Genomic DNA, 20062 nt, shown 5'->3' with positions numbered 1-20062 from the left:
GCTCCACCACCCAACCCACCAAGGCATGTCATGCAATGTGAAAGCAAACAAAGCAATGCACAAGACCTGACACAAGTGTCACAAAGTACACTGTCCCTAATGGAAACTGGCCACACACAATATGCTCCCAGTAATCTATAATTAACAGCACACATGACGAAATACTTACCAAAAATACAATGCAGCAACACAACATCAAAAATAGCAAAAACATGACAGTACTAAGTCAAATTAGTGGTAGTCTTACAACCTGATTATGCCAGCACATCGACCTCTTCCAACTGTACAGTGTTGCTGCCACGAAAATGTTTAAGTGCACTGCATACAACATGAACTCCATCTCCAAAGTAGATGGCCTTGTGAAGACATGAGGAATGAACCTGCAAATTAGGAGGAAGACATGGATGCACAGGCACATATCAATACACCATGCAGTGTACAATACAACAATATCCACTAGGAATGTATACACAGTATTGACTACAGACTGCCCACACAGCTCATGGGAGTCCAACGTCACTGTGTAATTCACTGTCACTTGGGCACACCCTTTGCAAGCCCATGGAAACGGGAAGCAGGAGGGGTGTGTGTCTCACAAACCCAAGCATCTAACCCAAACTCAGGACAAGCCTGCATGTGCCCAGCCGGAATACAGTGGATGCCCACGGGAGCCACACAAGGCAACACACTGTAAAACAAAAAGAAATATCAAAAATGGCCATATGTGGGCCTGAGGGGGTGGGGGGGGCACCCAGGAGGTTCGAGGACAGGGAGCACACCAACACACACCTGCGTGGATGTTGCGAAAAAAAATACCTCCTTGGGCTCATGGCCTGCACGGCTATGCCATTGTGAGAGAACTGCTGTCGCTCTCCTCACCCTCTGCTGCTGCATCAGGAGGTGGTGGTGCTATGGGAGGCAGCCCACGCAAATCCCTGGTATGGTCCTCCATGGCAGCAAGCATGCAGGTGTGGAAGGTCTTGTTCTGGAGGGTTATAGTGCAGAGATCCCCATGCAGCACCTGACGGGTTGCCTGCATTTCTGCATGCATGGCATCCCGTGATGCCCGGATCTCCCCCCGAGTTGCCTGCAGCTCAGCCGAGAGCAAACGTGTAAGCCGCTCCAGCTGCTGTTCTGTCCTCAAGTTAGTGGAAGCCTCAAGCTCAACAAGAGTCTCCCTGAGGTGACAGAGTTCTACCCTCAGGGCTTCCCTGTGGCCCTAGGACTCTAATGATATTGATTGGCGCAGATTCTCCAGTGCCGCCCGTCGGTCCCTGTTGGACGCCAACATGTCTACCCTGTGTGATTGGAAAATGGAGTCTGTTGCCTGCTGTAGTTGCTCCATCTGCCTTTCAGGGGGGACAATGGAAGTGGCCACCCTCTCCATTGCTTGAGCCATCATCTCAACTGATGCTGCCTGTTGGGTTGCCATACCGTACATGGATTGTTCCCATACGGTATTGCCTGGTGGCGTACGGCCACCATGTCGGCGGGCACCACACCTGTTTGGGTCAAGGCGATCTGCGCCTTGCTGTGCCGGCACTGCCTGAGGCTGCAGGACTGCAATTCCCCTCTGATCTGCTGGCCCAGGAACAGGATCAGATGTTGTGGAGTGTGACCCTGCATTCGTAACCGCCAAAGGCGCACTTACCAACACTGACATCCCCATAGAGGGTTCTACCCCTGGTGCAGGTGGGTTGGACAGAACAGAATCCCTGCCAGAAAGACTTACCTGCTACGGCACATAGGTCTCATCATCCTAATCAGCACCTGAATAGAGGTCTGGGGAGGTGCACCCAGAGACACCCCTGGACAGAATGGTCTGCAGCAAGATGGGGTTCTCACCCACCACCACACCACGTCCCCCACTGGTGCCCGGTCGTGCCTGAGATTCCTCCTGGGTCTGCACCATCTCCTCAACCTCAACAGCATCAAGTGCGTCATCCCCTGCAAAAACATGAAAGACAACAAATGGAAACAGGCATTAGCACCATAGCACACACATAGGCCTGACATGCCAGAGATCCAGTACATGATTTACACATGTCCCACATGACTTTAACCCTCCCATGCATGCACTGTCAATGAGTTGGAAGGGGAGGCAAAAAGCACACACAGAGGACACCAGGATGGAAAAGCAAGACATTTGCTGCATGCTGGGTAGCACTGGCATAACACATTAGACTGTGAGTAGCATGTCCAATACACATACATGACACATGCCATCACACAGATGGCATGTACCATAGCCATGGTACATTCCACAAGTACATCCATATGTCTGTGAATGAGTACTGTCATCCATCCATGTGAGATGGACATGATGAGATGAGATGAAAAATGCTACATAGTGTGACAAAATACGCATGTGCAACACATCCAGTGTACAAAAAAACAGTGATTGCAGGCCGATGTACACATCAATGGTTGTGCACTTCAACATGACAGGAAACAACTATCATGTTCCACATTCAAACAGGCCCCAAAAATGTATGTGATCAGGCCAATACTCAATCAGCCTGAATGGTCAAATCATTCACCTAACAAGGTAACACATGTGGGCCAATGTGGGGTTCATCAATGACAGAAGCATGTCACATATGTGACAACAGGGCTGAGAAATGCGTAGAAATGTTGTTGCAAGATGCCACTTCAAGGGCAACTGCTGTAAAGTTGTGCTAAATTACTACTGTGGGCAGAAGGGATACTGTCATACCCAAATCCAAGGCACGTGAATGTATGGGAGGAAGCACATGGGTGACCCATACCACTCAGGTGCACACACCCTCACCTGGCACTCAATCAGAACCCGTCACCCAAACAACATACACATGGATTACACACACATGCATGGGCACTCACCGGACAATGCGTCATAATCGGGTAGTTCTCCCACACCTTGGATCTGTTCCTCTGTGACGAAGGCCCCAGCAACAGACTCATGTTCAGTGAGTTTGTTGTCCTCTGGTGGAGACCCACCGCCAGTCACCAGAGTAGTGGCATGATTTGAGGCCAGCTTGTTCTTTGCTCTGCGTTTCAGGTCATTCTACCGCTTGTAGCAATCATCAGCTTTGCACCTCACAAATCCAAGGGGGTTTATAGTCAAAAATTCCAAAACTTAATTTCGAATAGCAAAAATGTCGAAAAAAAAATGTCGAATGTAAAAAAGTCGAAAACACATAAATATAATAGGAAAAGTCATAATTTCGAGAAAGAAAATGTCGAAAAAAAAATCGAAAAGCCAAAACACTTTTTTTTTTTTTTTTTTACACAAATCCTAATGGGGGGATTGGGGGGGGACCCCCCCCCCATAAAAAATGTTAGGATTTGTGTAAATAAAAAAAAAAAAAAAGTGTTTTGGGTTTTCGATTTATTTTTTCGACATTTTTTTTTCGAAATTATGACTTTTCCTATTATATGTATGTGTTTTCGACTTTTTTACATTCGACATTTTTTTTTCGACATTTTTGCTATTCGAAATTAAGTTTTGGAATTTTTGACTATAAACCCCCTTGGATTTGTGAGGTGCAAACATGGGGGGGGGGCATGGGCGTCCCTGATTGCTCCTCCACACATGGGGATCTAGGGGCACCCTGCAAATCCCCACCACGTCCCCTACCGCGTCCACCACGCCCACCTTTTGAAGGTCGGCCACCTTTGCCTCCCTTACTGCTTGGTCGCCTCCCAACCATGGCACTGATGTTGTTGTGCGTATGGGAGTAGCAGTAAACAATTGTCCTGGGCAATTGGGAGTAAAAGGGGTAGGGTACTAGATGGAATTCGTACCCTAGTGCTCTAACAAGGCTGTCTGTGACCCCTGGGGGAAGATGACGGGTCACACAACGCACAGGCAGCCCAAAAACAAAAATGAACGTGCACGCAACCCCTCGTAGACCACGTGCGTGGAAAAATGAACCCACACTACGCTGTGGCACCCAGAAACACAAAAATAAGCATACGCGTAATACACGCAGCCTACAATGACCTCTGAAGGGGTACGCGACACACGGGTCAAGCACAGTTGGTAAATACGTGCGTGACTCACCGTCTGCCTGGAAAAAGAACGTGAAAAAGAAGCACGTTTGCGCGTTGGCAACACCCCCGCCAAAAGAAGAATTGTACGCTGTCTGAGGAGACAGGACAAAAGGAGAAGTGAACGCTGTTTGAGGAAACAGGCCCAAAAAATGAAGAAAAATGAAAGCTGTCAGAGGTAACAGGGAGTACGAACTTGAAACGCTGTGAAGTAATCACGTGTGAACCGACAAGAAGTACAGAATCCACCCACTCGCTCTCCACAAAAAGCACGTACAAGGAAATGGCCTCCTACACGTACCTTTTAAACCGGCCCACACGTACAGTGTCACTTACGCGTATATGCGGGCCCTTTCTTCCAATTACACGCGCTGACACTCGGACGTGCATTTTTTTCACGCGCCATGAACCACTATGCCCACGTCATGAGGGAAACGCCCGTGCGCATAATGTCACAGACGCGCTTACACGCTAAGGGCCTTTTGTCCAATGAAATCACGTACGTGTGCTGACACGCTTACGCGCTAAGGGCCTTTCCTCGAATTACATGCAGACATGCAAGATTTTCACATGCCAAATCACTCCGTATCAAGCTGGCTGTGCGAAAACACACGGAAGACCACGCTCCTGCCCAGAAGGCCGAATTACTGCCCCCCAGAGCCCCGAGCACGCTCCCACCTGCCATCTGCTGCTGCCTGACTGCCTGCTGCCCATGTGCCCTGCTATTTGTTGCCTGCACGTCAGCCAGGGGTGCAGTTGCTGTGACCACCCCTGCTGGAACTGAAGACTCCCGACTGGGATACCATCGCTCCACAGCCCAGCCCCAGGACCCAGTTGCCCACCCACACCTGCCTCTGGGGTTGCCATGTCGGGCACACCACCATCTGGCACCACTGGCAACCCCCAGCCAGAGAGGCAGAGGGCCACCAGCTTCACTGCCACCGAAGTTGGTGTCCTGGTGGAGCAAGTCCTGGGGCAGTATGATGCCCTCTTTAGAAGTTCGCCCGCTGACAAGGAAGGATGGACCAGGATCTGGACAGACATCGTGACTGCCATCAACGCGGAAGGGGTGGCAGTCCGCGACTTACAACATGTCAAGAAGCGCTGGGGGGACTTCAGGTCCAGGACCCTCAACAAGGCCCGGCGCCTCCTGAAGGCAGGGGATGCTAAGGGGTGCCAGGGCCACCTGTCTGACCACCAAATGAGGGTCCTGGAACGCATATGCCCAGCGCTCCACGTCCAGGTCCTTGAGAGGCAGACCCGTCTGGAGTTGAGCGGTAAGTGTACATGCATACTGATAGGACGCTGTGCGTGTCATGGTGTGCCTGTAGTGGGCAGGTTGCACATGTGTTTTTGTAGGGCCATGTATGGATGTGTATGTACAGGGGGGTGATGCTGACACATGCGAGTCCTCTCATGTGTGAGACAAATGGATGGTGTATGTGTGGGTAAGCATGCAGGCCAAATGCAGATGTGGGAGCACACATGTTTGAAATTCTGTGTATGTACCTTGGCATGGTTGTGGTGTCACACATGGATGGTGGTTCCTGCTGCATGTATCTGCACTGTGTACATGTGTGTGTGTATTTGACAAGTGTGCAACTGTGATGTAACTTGGATGTGTGACACTGACATGTAGAAGGCTGAATGCCAGATGTCACATGGATGGCGATCTCATCACTGTGACAGTTGGTGGACATGTACACATGCATGTAAGTGTGGTGGTGTGTGTGCATGTGTTGTACACTCCCCGTGTTTCATGTGACGTCAGGCTCACCTTCGGATGCTCATGCTGTCGTATGTGTATGGATGGTGCTGGCTGATGCGATATGGCTGTGGAATTGCTCATGTGTGTGAGTTGAAATGACATGTGTGTTGGGGATTGTGATGCCATGTCTGAAGTTTGACACTGCCACTCATGTGCAACTGTCATGTGTGTATCAGTCCATTGTACAGTGCCCTGATGCCTGTGTTCTATCTCTCCCTGTGCCTGTGTTCTATCTCTCCCTGTCTGCAGCGTCAACTGATGAAGAGAGCGGAGAGGGTGCTGTTGAGCACAGCGGCAGGGATAGCAACGCCAGCCGGAGATGCAAGGCCCGGCTCCCCTCCCAAGTTGTCATCTCATCAGGGAGTGAGGAGTCCGGTGCCGCGTCCCAAGCCACAGCTGCCGAGTGTAGGTCCAAGAGGCGGAGGTCGGACTCCTCGGCAGCAGAAGGGGCAGCTGAGACCCCACAGGGTCCGACAGAGGAAGATGGCACGGAGTCATCCAGGTTGGTGGGGGGTTTGGTGGAGGTGGAGGCCGTGGAAGGGACAGACACAGGGTCTGGAGGTGGGTATTCCACTGATGCTAGTGGTGCAGTGCAGGGGCAGGGACAGGAGGCAGCTTAGGCTGCCGCGGAGGTGCCTGTGTGTAATCCTGTCCCCGATCCTGTGACTGCATCATCCTGCACCAGCAGGGATGCCTACGTCCAGACCCGTTTTCAGGGAGGGGATCTGCTTACAACAAGTGGCCTTCCTCTCCCTGCGGACGTGGCCATCCGGGACCGGGTTGAGCCTGTCCTGAGTGGGATGGAGTTGCGTCAACGGAACATGCGAGGTGACATGCAGTGTTTTCGTGAGGACACTACACGTCATCTTGAATGTCTCGTTGGCCGTGTTGACCTACTGGGACAGGTCACCAGGGCCAGATTCCTCCATTTGCTGGACCTTTTTCCGACCCCCTCCTCACCTGAACCCCGTATGCGCCAGTCGGCCTCCATGCCATCTTCCCACCCATGTATCACCTGGGTACCCTGTGGAGCTGCCTCTGACCCTGCGGCCAGGCTGGTGGAGGAAAGATTCCTGCCACAGTCGGGAGTCGGACGACCACCAGGGGTGGCCACCTCGACAACTGCACCCCAGCCGGAGGAGGACGTGCAGGCAGCAAGAGCCAGGGCACAGGCGCAGGCACAGCAGCAGCAGCAACAAGGTAGGAGCCATGATGGTTCGGGGCCTTCAACATTGGAGGGGCAGGCATCGGCCAGAGGGCAAGAGGACCCAGGACTGGAAGTGTCTTCCGTGTGGCAGTGGTTAGGCCATGCTATAGATGCGGAGCGGCAGCGGGCGGGAGAGGCACGGCTCACAATGGTCAGGGCGGAGAACTCCATGCGAAGGGCTCTGAAGCGGACCAAGTGCCTCGAGGCGATTCGCAGAGACTTGGAGGTCCACATGTCATCGTCCCTGCGAACCCTCGGGCCATGGAAGAGGACCGCCTCTGGGACATTGAGCAGGAGTTCGATGATGCCCTGGCCCGGGACATCAGGAAGTGAGCCATCAGACGAGCCCGCTGCCATTGTAAATAGTTTTTAGAGTTAGGTTTCCTTTTCCTTTTCCTTTTATTTGTGGTCAATGGACAATGCAATGGACAATTGTATATAGTTATTTATTTTAGGTAGTTTCTTAGGTAGGTTTCATTTGTTTGGTTGGGCTCATGGACCCTTTACATAGTTGGACAATGGATTGATTTCATATTTTTTTGGGATTTGGCGCATGGATCAATGGATTTTTATTTTGGACAATGGATTGTATATAGTTTGATCATGGATCAATTAGAATTTTTTTTTATTATGGACATGGAGTAATATTTTTTTTTATGGACAATGTATTGTAAATAGTTGGACTATGGATTCATTTCTCTTTTATTTTTCATTATGAACATGAAGCAATGGATTTTTGTTTTACCTTTCCTTTGGATTTGCGTTGGTGGAGGGAGAGTTTGGACTGTTTTTCTTTAAATACATTTTGGATTGCTTATCATTTTCATTCACTCTTATTTTTCACATGCTTTTCATTTCATGTTTGATATTTTGTTATGCTTTCATTTCATTTATTTATTTATGTACATAATACATTTTCATATTTTAGTTCCATGTGTGGGATTCGCTCATTGGGTTGATGCATGTGAAAATGTGGGTTTACACAATCAATGCCAACCAGTGTATGTGTGTGACGGACATGTGGTGATGTACATAGCTGACTTTTGGTTTGTGTCATGAGATAGGCATGTCACTGCTGGGGGGTGGGGGTGCAGGGGGACATGAGTAGGGGCCTGCTGGCAGGTGCCCCTGACTGCTGGGGGTGGGGGTGCAGGGGGCATGAGTGGGGGCCTGCTGGCAGGTGCTCCTGACTGCTGGGGGGGTGGGGGTGCAGGGGGACATGAGTGGGGGCCTGCTGGCAGGTGCCCCTGACTGCTGGGGGGTGGGGTGCAGGGGGACATGAGTGGGGGCCTGCTGGCAGGTGTCCCTGACTGCTGGGGGGTGGGGGTGCAGGGGGACATGAGTGGGGGCCTGCTGGCAGGTGCCCCTGACTGCTGGGGGTGCAGGGGGACATGAGTGGGGGCCTGCTGGCAGTTGCCCCTGACTGCTGGGGGGTGGGGGTGCAGGGGGACATGAGTGGGGGCCTGCTGGCAGGTGCCCCTGGCTGCTGGGGGGTGGGGGTGCAGGGGGACATGAGTGGGAGCCTGCTGGCAGGTGGCCCTGACTGCTGGGGGTGCAGGGGGACATGAGTGGGACATGGTGCAGGGGGACATGAGTGGGGGCCTGCTGGCAGGTGCCCCTGACTGCTGGGGGGTGGTGGTGCAGGGGGACATGAGTGGGGGCCTGCTGGCAGGTGCCCCTGACTGCTGGGGGGTGGGGGTGCAGGGGGACATGAGTGGGACATGAGTGGGGGCCTGCTGGCAGGTGCCCCTCACTGCTGGGGGTGGGGGTGCAGGGGGACATGAGTGGGACATGAGTGGGGGCCTGCTGGCAGGTGCCCCTGACTGCTGGGGGGTGGGGGTGCAGGGGGACATGAGTAGGGGCCTGCTGGCAGGTGCCCCTGACTGCTGGGGGGTGGGGGTGCAGGGGGCATGAGTGGGGGCCTGCTGGCAGGTGCTCCTGACTGCTGGGGGGTGGGGGTGCAGGGGGACATGAGTGGGGGCCTGCTGGCAGGTGCCCCTGACTGCTGGGGGGTGGGGTGCAGGGGGACATGAGTGGGGGCCTGCTGGCAGGTGTCCCTGACTGCTGGGGGGTGGGGGTGCAGGGGGACATGAGTGGGGGCCTGCTGGCAGGTGCCCCTGACTGCTGGGGGTGCAGGGGGACATGAGTGGGGGCCTGCTGGCAGTTGCCCCTGACTGCTGGGGGGTGGGGGTGCAGGGGGACATGAGTGGGACATGAGTGGGGGCCTGCTGGCAGGTGCCCCTGACTGCTGGGGGGTGGGGGTGCAGGGGGACATGAGTGGGAGCCTGCTGGCAGGTGGCCCTGACTGCTGGGGGTGCAGGGGGACATGAGTGGGACATGGTGCAGGGGGACATGAGTGGGGGCCTGCTGGCAGGTGCCCCTGACTGCTGGGGGGTGGGGGTGCAGGGGGACATGAGTGGGGGCCTGCTGGCAGGTGCCCCTGACTGCTGGGGGGTGGGGGTGCAGGGGGACATGAGTGGGACATGAGTGGGGGCCTGCTGGCAGGTGCCCCTCACTGCTGGGGGGTTGGGGTGCAGGGGGACATGAGTGGGACATGAGTGGGGGCCTGCTGGCAGGTGCCCCTGACTGCTGGGGGGTGGGGGTGCAGGGGGACATGAGTGGGGGCCTGCTGGCAGGTGCCCCTGACTGCTGGGGGTGGAGTGCAGGGGGGCATGAGTGGGGGCCTGCTGGCAGGTGCCCCTTACTGCTGGGGGGGTGGGGGTGCAGGGGGACATGAGTGGGGGCCTGCTGGCAGGTGCCCTTGACTGCAGGGGGACTGAGTGGAGGCCTGCTGGCAGGTGCCCCTGACTGCTGGGGGTGGGGATGCAGGGGGACATGAGTGGGGGCCTGCTGGCAGGTGCCCCTGACTGGTGGGGGTGCAGGGGGACATGAGTGGGGGCCTGCTGGCAGGTGCCCCTGACTGCTGGGGGGTGGGGGTGCTGGGGGACATGAGTTGCTGATCACTGGTGGAAAGTGACATGTGTGCTGGCTGGGGGGCATGCCCAGGGGTGCAGGGTAGTCCCCTGTGGTGTGGGTTGCCTGCAGGGGTCGTGGAGGGGGTAGAGGGCACACCTGGGAGGACCCACACTGCCAATTCACGTGTGCGACTCCCCGTGCACCCCACTGGATACACGTACCCGCTCTGACAGCGAAATCGCGTGTGAAACTTCACGCGAACCCCAGAAATACACGTACCCCGCTCGCCCAGGGCCTATCGCGTGTGAAATTTCACGCAAACCCCATTTATACACGTACCCCGCTCGCCCAGGGCCTATCGCGTGTGAAACTTCACGCGAACCCCAGTTATACACGTACCCTGCTCGCCCAGGGTCTATCGCGTGTGAAACTTCAGCCGAACCCCAGAAATACACGTACCCCGCTCGCCCAGGGCCTATCGTGTATGAAACTTCACGCAAACCCCAGAAATACATGTACTCCGCTCGCCCAGGGCCTATCACGTGTGAAACTTCACGCGAACCCCAGTTATACACGTACCCTGCTCGCCCAGGGCCTATCGCGTGTGAAACTTCACGCGAACCTCAGAAATACACACACCCCGCTCGCCCAGGGCCTATCGCGTGTGAAACTTCACGCGAACCCCAGTTATACACACACCCCGCTCGCCCAGGGCCTATCGCGTGTGAAACTTCACGCGAACCCCAGAAATACACGTACCCCGCTCGCCCAGGGCCTATCGCGTGTGAAACTTCACGCAAACCCCATAAATACATGTACCCCGCTCACCCAGGGCCTATCGCGTGTGAAACTTCACGCAAACCCCAGTTATACACGTACCCCGCTCGCCCAGGGCCTATCACGTGTGGAACTTCACGCGAACCCCAGGAATACACGTTCCCCACTCGGCGTTTGCTGTGTGGCGGCCCTGTAAACTGGTACAGGGTTAGCGCAGCCCTTTGCGCTGGATTAGGGATTTTGATGGCTTTTCCTTGCGCGAGGGCGTTCTTGGGGGCGTAACTGGCGCTGCTGCAGGGTCGCTGCGCCACTCTGCGCAATGGCTGGTTTTGGATGCTAAAATCCATGAATGGTGCAGCGCACGCGGCTGGCGCAGACTATCGCACGCGCACACTGTGCGCCAGCCGTGTGCGCCACTTTTCCGATAAATTCTATGAATTACCCTGTACGTCTTATTAATTATTATGTGAGTAATTAAGTAATGCACATCGCTACTACTGAGAGCCAGGCATTGATAAGTGTGGGTACAGTCCCCCTTTTCACCTACATAGCTGACACAGAAATGTGCTTTTCCTACATAATATACACATCCTCCTTGGAAGCTAAAGTAGTGGCAAACGCATGTCAAGGATTCTTAAGGATAAGAACTTCTAAAACTAAAAGAGGATGAGGATTATTGAAGACAAGACTAAAACATAGAAAAATAATTCTTATGAAAAGATGATGTACAAAGGACAAATTGTGGATTCAGAAATATATGCATTTAAAAAGAAGAGGATGACTGAGAATATTGAATTTGATGTAAGCACTGCAATGTTTAGAAATTGAAACAATTTAATAAACGATGGAAGTCATAACCAATGCTGAAATCTATCATTATTAAACAAAAGCCAATAGTTGCACTGGAATACCCACACTTATCAATGCCTCAATCGCTATTTGGAAATCAGAGCAGTTTATTTGTGGTGGATTACTAAGTAGAAATAAGCCAAAGCAGGAAGCTAAAAAACTATATTTGAGCACATGAAGAACTATATAACTGTTCCTTATTATAGTGTAACTACTGAGAGCCAGTCTGCCTGTTGTGATGCCTGCGACTGAGAACATGCGGACCAATCCGGCTGTTAGTTATGCCTGCGACGGAGAACATGCAGGCCAGTCTGCCTGTTGCGATGCCTGCGACTGAGAACATGCAGGTCAGTCTGCCTGTTAGTGATGCCTGTGACTGAGAACATGCAGGCCAGTCTGTCTGTTGTGATGCCTGTGACTGAGAACATACGGGCCAGTCTCCCTGTTAGTGATGCCTGCGACTGAGAACATGCGGGCCAGTCTGCCTGTTAGTGATGCCTGCGACTGAGAACATGCGGGCCAGTCTGCCTGTTGTGATGCCTGCGACTGACAACATGCGGGCCAGTCTGCCTGTTAGTGAAGTCTGCGACTGAGAACATGTGGGCCAGTCTGCCTGTTGTGATGCCTGCGACTGAGAACATACGGGCCAGTCTGCCTGTTAGAGAAGTCTGCGACTGAGAACATGCGGGCCAGTCTGCCTGTTACATGTGATGCTTGCAATTGTGAAGATGCTGAAACTAATAATGTGCTTCTCCTTTTTTTTCAATAGGTGATTGAGGCCCCAAAAACGCAACAGTGATTGTTCAATTCTCTGAACTAATGCAGTGCAAAGCGTCATTGATACTATGTGCAAAGTCATAAGATCTTAGAAGTGTACGTTTTGTGGTCCAGTTTTCTTTTCAGATTGTTCAGGACCTTGTATTGAGAAGCCTATAGAATACATGCTGGGTTTCATCCATAACACAACTACTATACATATCTGTCATTACAGACAATTGATAGCAACAGTGCTTGGTGTGCAATAAGAGAAGACGTTTTCTTTTGCTTATTATTCCTGAGAGAACACAATCGCAAGTGCTGTTTTATATACATTCTGAGATTTTGTGAAACACCTGTAAATGGTCGAACAGTATCCATGTACTGAATATTTTAAAACTTCAGTCAAAAGACAAATCTTTTTGTCACTAGAAAACACCTGAACATGGGAAAGCTCATCTGCCTGGTGAATCTGGGAAAAGGTTCAGTGGAACGAGTGAACCTGATGAAAAAAACCTGTACATCTTTCGAACAACCATACCAATGCATAGAATGTGTGACAAGGTACCCTCTAATGAAAATATCCATTGCCCACCTGAGAACATAGGTGTAAAACCTTATCGGTGTACTGAATTGGGGAATAACATCCATTTGCAAGATATGCTTATTTACCACCAGAGAACACATACAGCTGAGAAACCTCATGAATGCACTGAATGTGGGAAAGGGTTTGCTGATAAGGGAAATCTTGATATCCACCAGAGAACACATACAGGTGAGAAACCACATGTGTGCACTGAATGTAGGAAAGGGTTTGCTCAGAAGGGACATCTTATTAGCCACCAGAGAACACATACAGGTGAGAAACCTCATGCATGCACTGAATGCGGGAATAGATTTGCTAGGAAGGAAGAGCTTAATAACCACCAGAGAACACACACAGGTGAGAAACCGTATGTGTGCACTGAATGTGGGAAAGGGTTTGCTCAGAAGGGACAGCTTATTAGCCACCAGAGAACACATACAGGTGAGAAGCCCCATGAGTGCACTGAATGTAGGAAAAGGTTCAGTCACAAGGTAGGTCTTATTTACCATCAGTTCTCACATACAGGTGAGAAACCTCATGAGTGCACTGAATGTGGTAAGAGTTTCATTTTGAAGGGAAATCTTACTCTCCACCAGAGAACACATACAGGTCAGAAACCTTATGCATGCACTGAATGTGGGAAAGGATTTGCTAGGAAGGATGCGCTTACTAGCCATCAGAGAACACATAGAAGTGAGAAACCTCATGAGCGTAGTGAACATGGCAACGGGTTTGCTCAGAAAGGAGATCTTACTAGCCATCAGAGAACACACACAGGTGAGAAACCCCATGAGTGCACTGAATGTGGGAAAAGGTTCTGTCACAAGGCAGGTCTTATTTACCATTGGTTCTCACATACAGGTGAGAAACCTTATGAGTGCAATGAATGTGGGAAGAGGTTTGTTCAGAAGGGACATCTTACTCGGCACTGGAGAACACATACAGGTGACAAACCTCATGCATGCACTGAATGTGGGAAAGGATTTGTTAGGAAGGAAGAGCTTACTAGCCACCAGAGAACACATACAGGTGAGAAAGCTCATGAGTGTACTGAATGTGGGAACAGGTTTTCTCAGAAGGGACATCTTACTCAGCACCGGAGAACACATACAGGTGACAAACCTCATGCATGCACTGAATGTGGGAAAGGATTTGTTAGGAAGGAAGAGCTTACTAGCCACCAGAGAACACATACAGGTGAGAAACCTCATGTGTGCAGTGAATGTGGGAAAGGGTTTGCTCAGAAGGGAGAGCTTACTAGCCACCAGAGAACACATACAGGTGAGAAACCCTATGAGTGCAGTGAATGTGGGAAAAGGTTCAGTCACAAGTCAGCTCTTATTTACCATCAGTTCTCACACACAGGTGAGAAACCTCATGAGTGCACTGAATGTGGGAAGAGCTTCTTTTTGAAGGGAAATCTTATTCTCCACCAGAGAACACATACAGGTGAGAAGCCTCATGAGTGCACTGAATGTGGGAAAAGCTTTTCTAGGAAAGACCACCTTACTCTGCACCAGACAACACATGCAGGTGAGAAACCTCATGCATGCAGTGAATGCGGGAGAAGATTTGCTAGGAAGGAAGTACTTACTAGCCACCAGAGAACACATACAAGTGAGAAACCTCATGAGTGCAGTGAATGTGGGAAAGGATTTGCTAGGAAGGAAGTGCTTACTAGCCACCAGAGAACACATACAGGTGTGAAACCCCATGAGTGCACTGAATGTGGGAAAAGGTTCAGTCACAAGGCAGGACTTATTTACCATCAGTCCTCACATACAGGTGAGAAACCTCATGAGTGCACTGAATGTGGGAACAGGTTTGCTCAGAAGGGACATCTTACTCTCCACCAGAGAACACATACAGGTGAGAAACCTCATGAGTGCAGTGAATGTGGGAAAGGATTTGCTAGGAAGGAAGTGCTTATTAGCCACCAGAGAACACATACAGGTGAGAAACCCCATGAGTGCACTGAATGTGGGAAAAGGTTCAGTCAAAAGGGAGGTCTTATTTACCATCAGTTCTCACATACAGGGGGGAACCCTCATGAGTGCACTGAATGCGGGAAGAGCTTTATTTGGAAGGGAGATCTTATTCGCCATCTGAGAATACATACAGGTGAAAAACCCCATGAGTGCACTGAATGCGGGAAGAGCTTTATTTGGAAAGGAAATCTTATTCGCCACGTGAGAATACATACAGGGGGGAAACCTCATGAGTGCGCTGAATGTGGGAAGAGCTTTATTTGGAAGCAAAATCTTATTCGCCACCTGAGAATACATACAGACGAGAAACCTCATGAGTGCACTGAATGCGGGAAGAGCTTTATTTGGAAGCAAAATCTTATTCGCCACTTGAGAATACATACAGACGAGAAACCTCATGAGTGCACTGAATGCGGGAAGAGCTTTATTTGGAAGGGAGATCTTATTCGCCATCTGAGAATACATACAGGTGAAAAACCCCATGAGTGCACTGAATGCGGGAAGAGCTTTATTTGGAAAGGAAATCTTATTCGCCACGTGAGAATACATACAGGGGGGAAACCTCATGAGTGCGCTGAATGTGGGAAGAGCTTTATTTGGAAGCAAAATCTTATTTGCCACCTGAGAATACATACAGGCGAGAAACCTCATGAGTGCACTGAATGCGGGAAGAGCTTTATTTGGAAGGGAAATCTTATTCGCCACCTGAGAATACATACATGGGGGAAACCTCATGAGTGTTCTAAATGTGCGAAGAGCTTCTTTTTGAAGGGACATCTTATTTTCCACCAAAGAACACATACATGTATGAAACCTGATCAGTGAGAATAATAACCTAAATGGGCACCAGACAAAACATGCATGCGAGGGTCCATTTCATGATAATGAATGTGGGAAATACTTCACGACGCAGGATATTCTTCTCTGCCAGGAGAGAGAACATGCATGCGAGGGTCCGTTTCATGATAATGAATGTGGGAAATACTTCACGACGCAGGATATTCTCCTGTGCCAGGAGAGAGAACATGCATGCGAGGGTCCATTTCATGATGACAAATGTGAGAAATTATTCATGACGCATGATATTCTTCTCTGCCAGGAGAGAGAACATGCATGCGAGGGTCCGTTTCATGATAATGAATGTGGGAAATACTTCACGACGCAGGATATTCTCCTGTGCCAGGAGAGAGGACATGCATGCGAGGGTCCGTTTCATGATAATGAATGTGGGAAATACTTCACGACGCAGGATATTCTCCTGTGCCAGGAGAGAGGACATGCATGCGAGGGTCCGTTTCATGATAATGAATGTGGGAAATACTTCACGACGCAGGATATTCTCCTGTGCCAGGAGAGAGGACATGCATGCGAGGGTCCCTTTCAGGGTAGTGAATGTAGGAAATACTTCACGACGCAGGATATTCTTCTCTGCCAGGAGAGAGGACATGCATGCGAGGGTCCGTTTCAGGGTAGTGAATGTAGGAAATACTTCACGACGCAGGATATTCTTCTCTGCCAGGAGAGAGGACATGCATGCGAGGGTCCGTTTCAGGGTAGTGAATGTAGGAAATACTTCACGACGCAAGATATTCTTCTCTGCCAGGAGAGAGTACATGCATGCGAGGGTCCGTTTCAGGGTAGTAAATGTAGGAAATACTTCACGATGCAGGATATTCTTCTTTGCCAGGAGAGAGGACATGCAAGCAATGACATTTCTGCTTCAATTGAAGCTTCAGAGCACAGGGAGTACTTTTTCAGTGGTGCTGGGTTTGGCATTGCTATTGATTAAAACTGTAGAGAACTTGTCACCACAGCTGTTCCCAGTTTCTTTAGGCAAGATAATGGGCACCAACATTTTGAAAAAGCCAGAAGACATGGTGGTTGAATTAATCAATACATCTAGACCCTCATTGGATATACTAGGGTAATGACCTACAAATGTAATAGCAAGCGGCTGCCCAGCACTAAGTAAGCAATCATTGTGTGCTTGATGCTCGAGAAGGTATACATATGAGTAACCTCATCTGTGAATGTGGCTATCTATTAGTATTCTCTTGGAACTCTTGGGTGCCTTTGACACTATCTACCATTAGATCCTACTTAATCGAAGGGATGCTTGCACCAGGGACTCCACCTAATACTGTTTCAATCCTTCCAGGCTGATGGACCATAAGCATCTATGATGCTTAATTTGATATCAAAGTGGCTGCTTAAAAGATGCGGCATTACCAGGGTAGTGCCTGTTATGGCGAGGGGTTCTTAACCCCTATGCTTAACATTGTTTGTTCCAGGCAAATCTACTCCTACATCTTCAGATTACAATGCTGCAACACTCATATCTTGTGAGACTTAGTTTGGAGATCAGCAAAAGCTTCACTAAATGTTCAGAGCTGTCATCCATGAACGGATGAATATGATCTCACCAACTAAAGCTCAACCCTGACAAAACTGTTATATTCGTTTTTTGGGTTTCACTTGGCATGCTTCGCTGGCCTCCTTCTGAACTAGGTGCCCTAGCCAGCTACCTGAGTGCCAGAATTGACTGTGAGCGCACACTTGTCCCTTAAACACGTTGAGTGGTAGTTTATTTTCACCTTAAGCTTTTTGCTGAATAGCCCTGTTTTTCTTATCTTTCATACTCAGATAACGGTTGCTAAAAACGAATTGGTCATGTAGCCTTTTTGATTTACACTACATAGATCTGGAATGCCCATTGGTCTAAGATTACACGCCAGCACAGACCATGGGACTTTCAGATGCTTGCTGAAGACCCATCCATTTTTGATAGGCATCCCTTCCTTTTTGCTGTATTCTCTTCTGTTTTAATGGGCGTTTGCTGTCAAAACCCACAAACCTCTGGGTGAACAAGTGCCATAGAACATTTTTTTTTTCTTTAGAAGAAGGCAGCTCATAATACTTGATCTGCAGATAGGTGATGTACTGGCCACATGTATTCCCCAAGAATGTGCAAATACTCTTCACAAAAAACTAGCAATACTCCCAACTCTAAAAGTGGAAGCAATTGACATATAGGTGCCAGCCTTCCTGCTTTCGCCCACTCAGCTCCATGTATATGTTCATAGCAGCCATGCAGTACTACTGGAAGGTGTACTACTGGAAGGTGCAGGCATTACTGCCTGGTCTGTAGAGAGAAAGTAAACATTCATGTTACTTTACACTAATTGAAGTGTGAATTACAAAGAGAACTGTTTTAGTTGCAGTATTTTATTTAAGTTAAAAGAAATTCCTAGCCTCTGAATGAGTTACATTTTTACACCCTCACAAAGTAGTTTTAATGTCAACTTCAAAACATAGGAAGTAACATTTTCCAACTTCAAATTATCTGGAGCCCATTTTAATCCAATTGCAGAATGATGTATTCTCACATGGCTGGGGAGAAAGGATAGCTCAGGGGCAATGTGTTTGTCTTGGAAGCAAGACAATGCAGCGCAACACAGGTTTGAATCCCACTCCTGTGCTTAGAGAAACCACTCGCAGGTATTAAGTGTGATATAAATGAACAATTATAAATAAATTATTACAAATTATACATTATGGTTAATTGAACTGAGCTTGGCACAATACATGTGGAAAGGCAATGTTCATCCAGGATGAAACCTGGAATCTCCAACATTACTCCGGAAGTCAGAATGTGCACGACATGCATGCCCCACCTGGATGCCCGTCTAGCTGAACACTGCCTGGAATCTGCAACATTACTCCGGAAGTCAGAATGTGCACGACATGCATGCCCCACCTGGATGCCCGTCTAGCGGAACACTGCCTGGAATCTGCAACATTACTCCGGAAGTCAGAAAGTGCACGACATGCATGCCCCACCTGGATGCCCGTCTAGCTGAACACTGCCTGGAATCTGCAACATTACTCCGGAAGTCAGAATTTGCGAGGCATGCATGCCCCACCTGGATGCCCGTCTAGCTGAACACTGCCTGGAATCTGCAACATTACTCCGGAAGTCGGAATGTGCACGACGTGTATGCCCCACCTGGATGCCCATCTGCAGTGTTTTTCCTTTTGCAGCAATTTACAGGGTCCCACTAGTGTCCAATACCGTTGCCTATGTTTATTGCAGCGCTTAGGATCAGTAGCTTGTACCTCCATGTGCCGATCCCAGGCCAGAGAGCGAGTGCACATGGGAGGATGTATGTCCACTTTTAAAGTGCTATTTGTTTATGAAATTGGTTTGCTGTGAAGGGTGTGCAGAAAATGGCAAGTGTTTCATTAAATGAGAACTAAATGAATTTAACAAGTGACCTTTGTGCCCAGAGCAATGAGGGCACATGAAATAGACATCTTGACTGAGCTGTGTGGTACGATAGATAACCTGTATAAATCTGAAAATGAAATGCTACATTTCTGCCTGAAATGAAAGGGTTTTAGACATAATGATGTCATAGCCGTTCTATCTGAATTCCAAGAAGGAATAGTAGACACAAGTGTTTACCAAATTAAATTGATCCTGGATAAGCTGACATGTTAAAACTAAACTGTACCGACTTAAGTTCAAAAACTGAATTAAAAGCTGATAATAGGAATATTGTTTGTACCTCCATTTTTATGTTAAATTGCTTTCTTTTTTTGGTTTCACTTTTATGTAAACTGCTTCCTAAATTAGAGGCAATTCATTTGTTTTAATTAGTGGGGTGACCATCTCCATTTCAGTTTTATTTTAGAAGAAATGTATTTGTCAAATTTATCGTCATGTTTGTTTTTCTCTGAATTTTCCTTGAGATTAATCAATTCTGACCGCAAAAGGAGTAATGGTATAAGCACGGGATCCTATTTTATGTAATTAATTCAGACAACGTATCTTTCATACAACATAAAATGAGTCCATGTGTTGATGATAATACTGTCTGGTGTGGGTTGTGATGGCTGGCACAGCATGTGGCATCCAGCGTTATCTCCGTCCGTAGCCGTCGGAAGCTGGCCATGTTAGGGAAGGAAATCTCAAAAAAGAAATTGGAGGAAAAAAAGATCCGGTCTGCGACACAGTGTGATTTACGATGGTTGAAAATAGAGGAAGATGATCACCCTTCCCCCTCCCTCCTCTAACAGCACATCAATCCCTGAAGTAATGACAGAAGGCGCAAAATGTGAGGTGGAAGTGACTGCGTCGAGAGAAAATGTAACAAGATCATGAGCAGTGTCCAGAAGGTTTA

At 49.5% G+C, this 20062-nt stretch overlaps 1 protein-coding gene across 2 annotated transcripts in view; it reads left to right on the top strand.

Annotated features, from left to right (window-relative positions):
• Positions 1 to 19435, top strand: part of LOC138511124 (zinc finger protein 850-like) — a 42145-nt gene extending 22710 nt beyond the window's left edge. The window contains exons 3-4 of one of the 2 annotated variants that reach the window (XM_069626610.1): positions 11756 to 11896; positions 12319 to 19435. In XM_069626610.1, the coding sequence (XP_069482711.1) occupies positions 12849 to 15704 (2856 nt within the window). In that variant the 5' untranslated portion in view covers positions 11756 to 11896; positions 12319 to 12848 and the 3' untranslated portion in view covers positions 15705 to 19435. The remainder of the gene's footprint in view (positions 1 to 11755; positions 11897 to 12318) is intronic. The other variant, XM_069626609.1, reaches the window with a different exon arrangement.
• Positions 19436 to 20062: the final 627 nt, after the last annotated feature.

Source organism: Ambystoma mexicanum, chromosome 6p (genome assembly GCF_040938575.1).
Source record: "Ambystoma mexicanum isolate Mex_15411 chromosome 6p, UKY_AmexF1_1, whole genome shotgun sequence".
In the NCBI taxonomy this organism is placed as follows: Eukaryota; Metazoa; Chordata; class Amphibia; order Caudata; family Ambystomatidae; genus Ambystoma; species Ambystoma mexicanum.
Note: the sequence above shows the minus strand (reverse complement) of the source record. Positions and strands in the feature narration are given on the sequence as shown.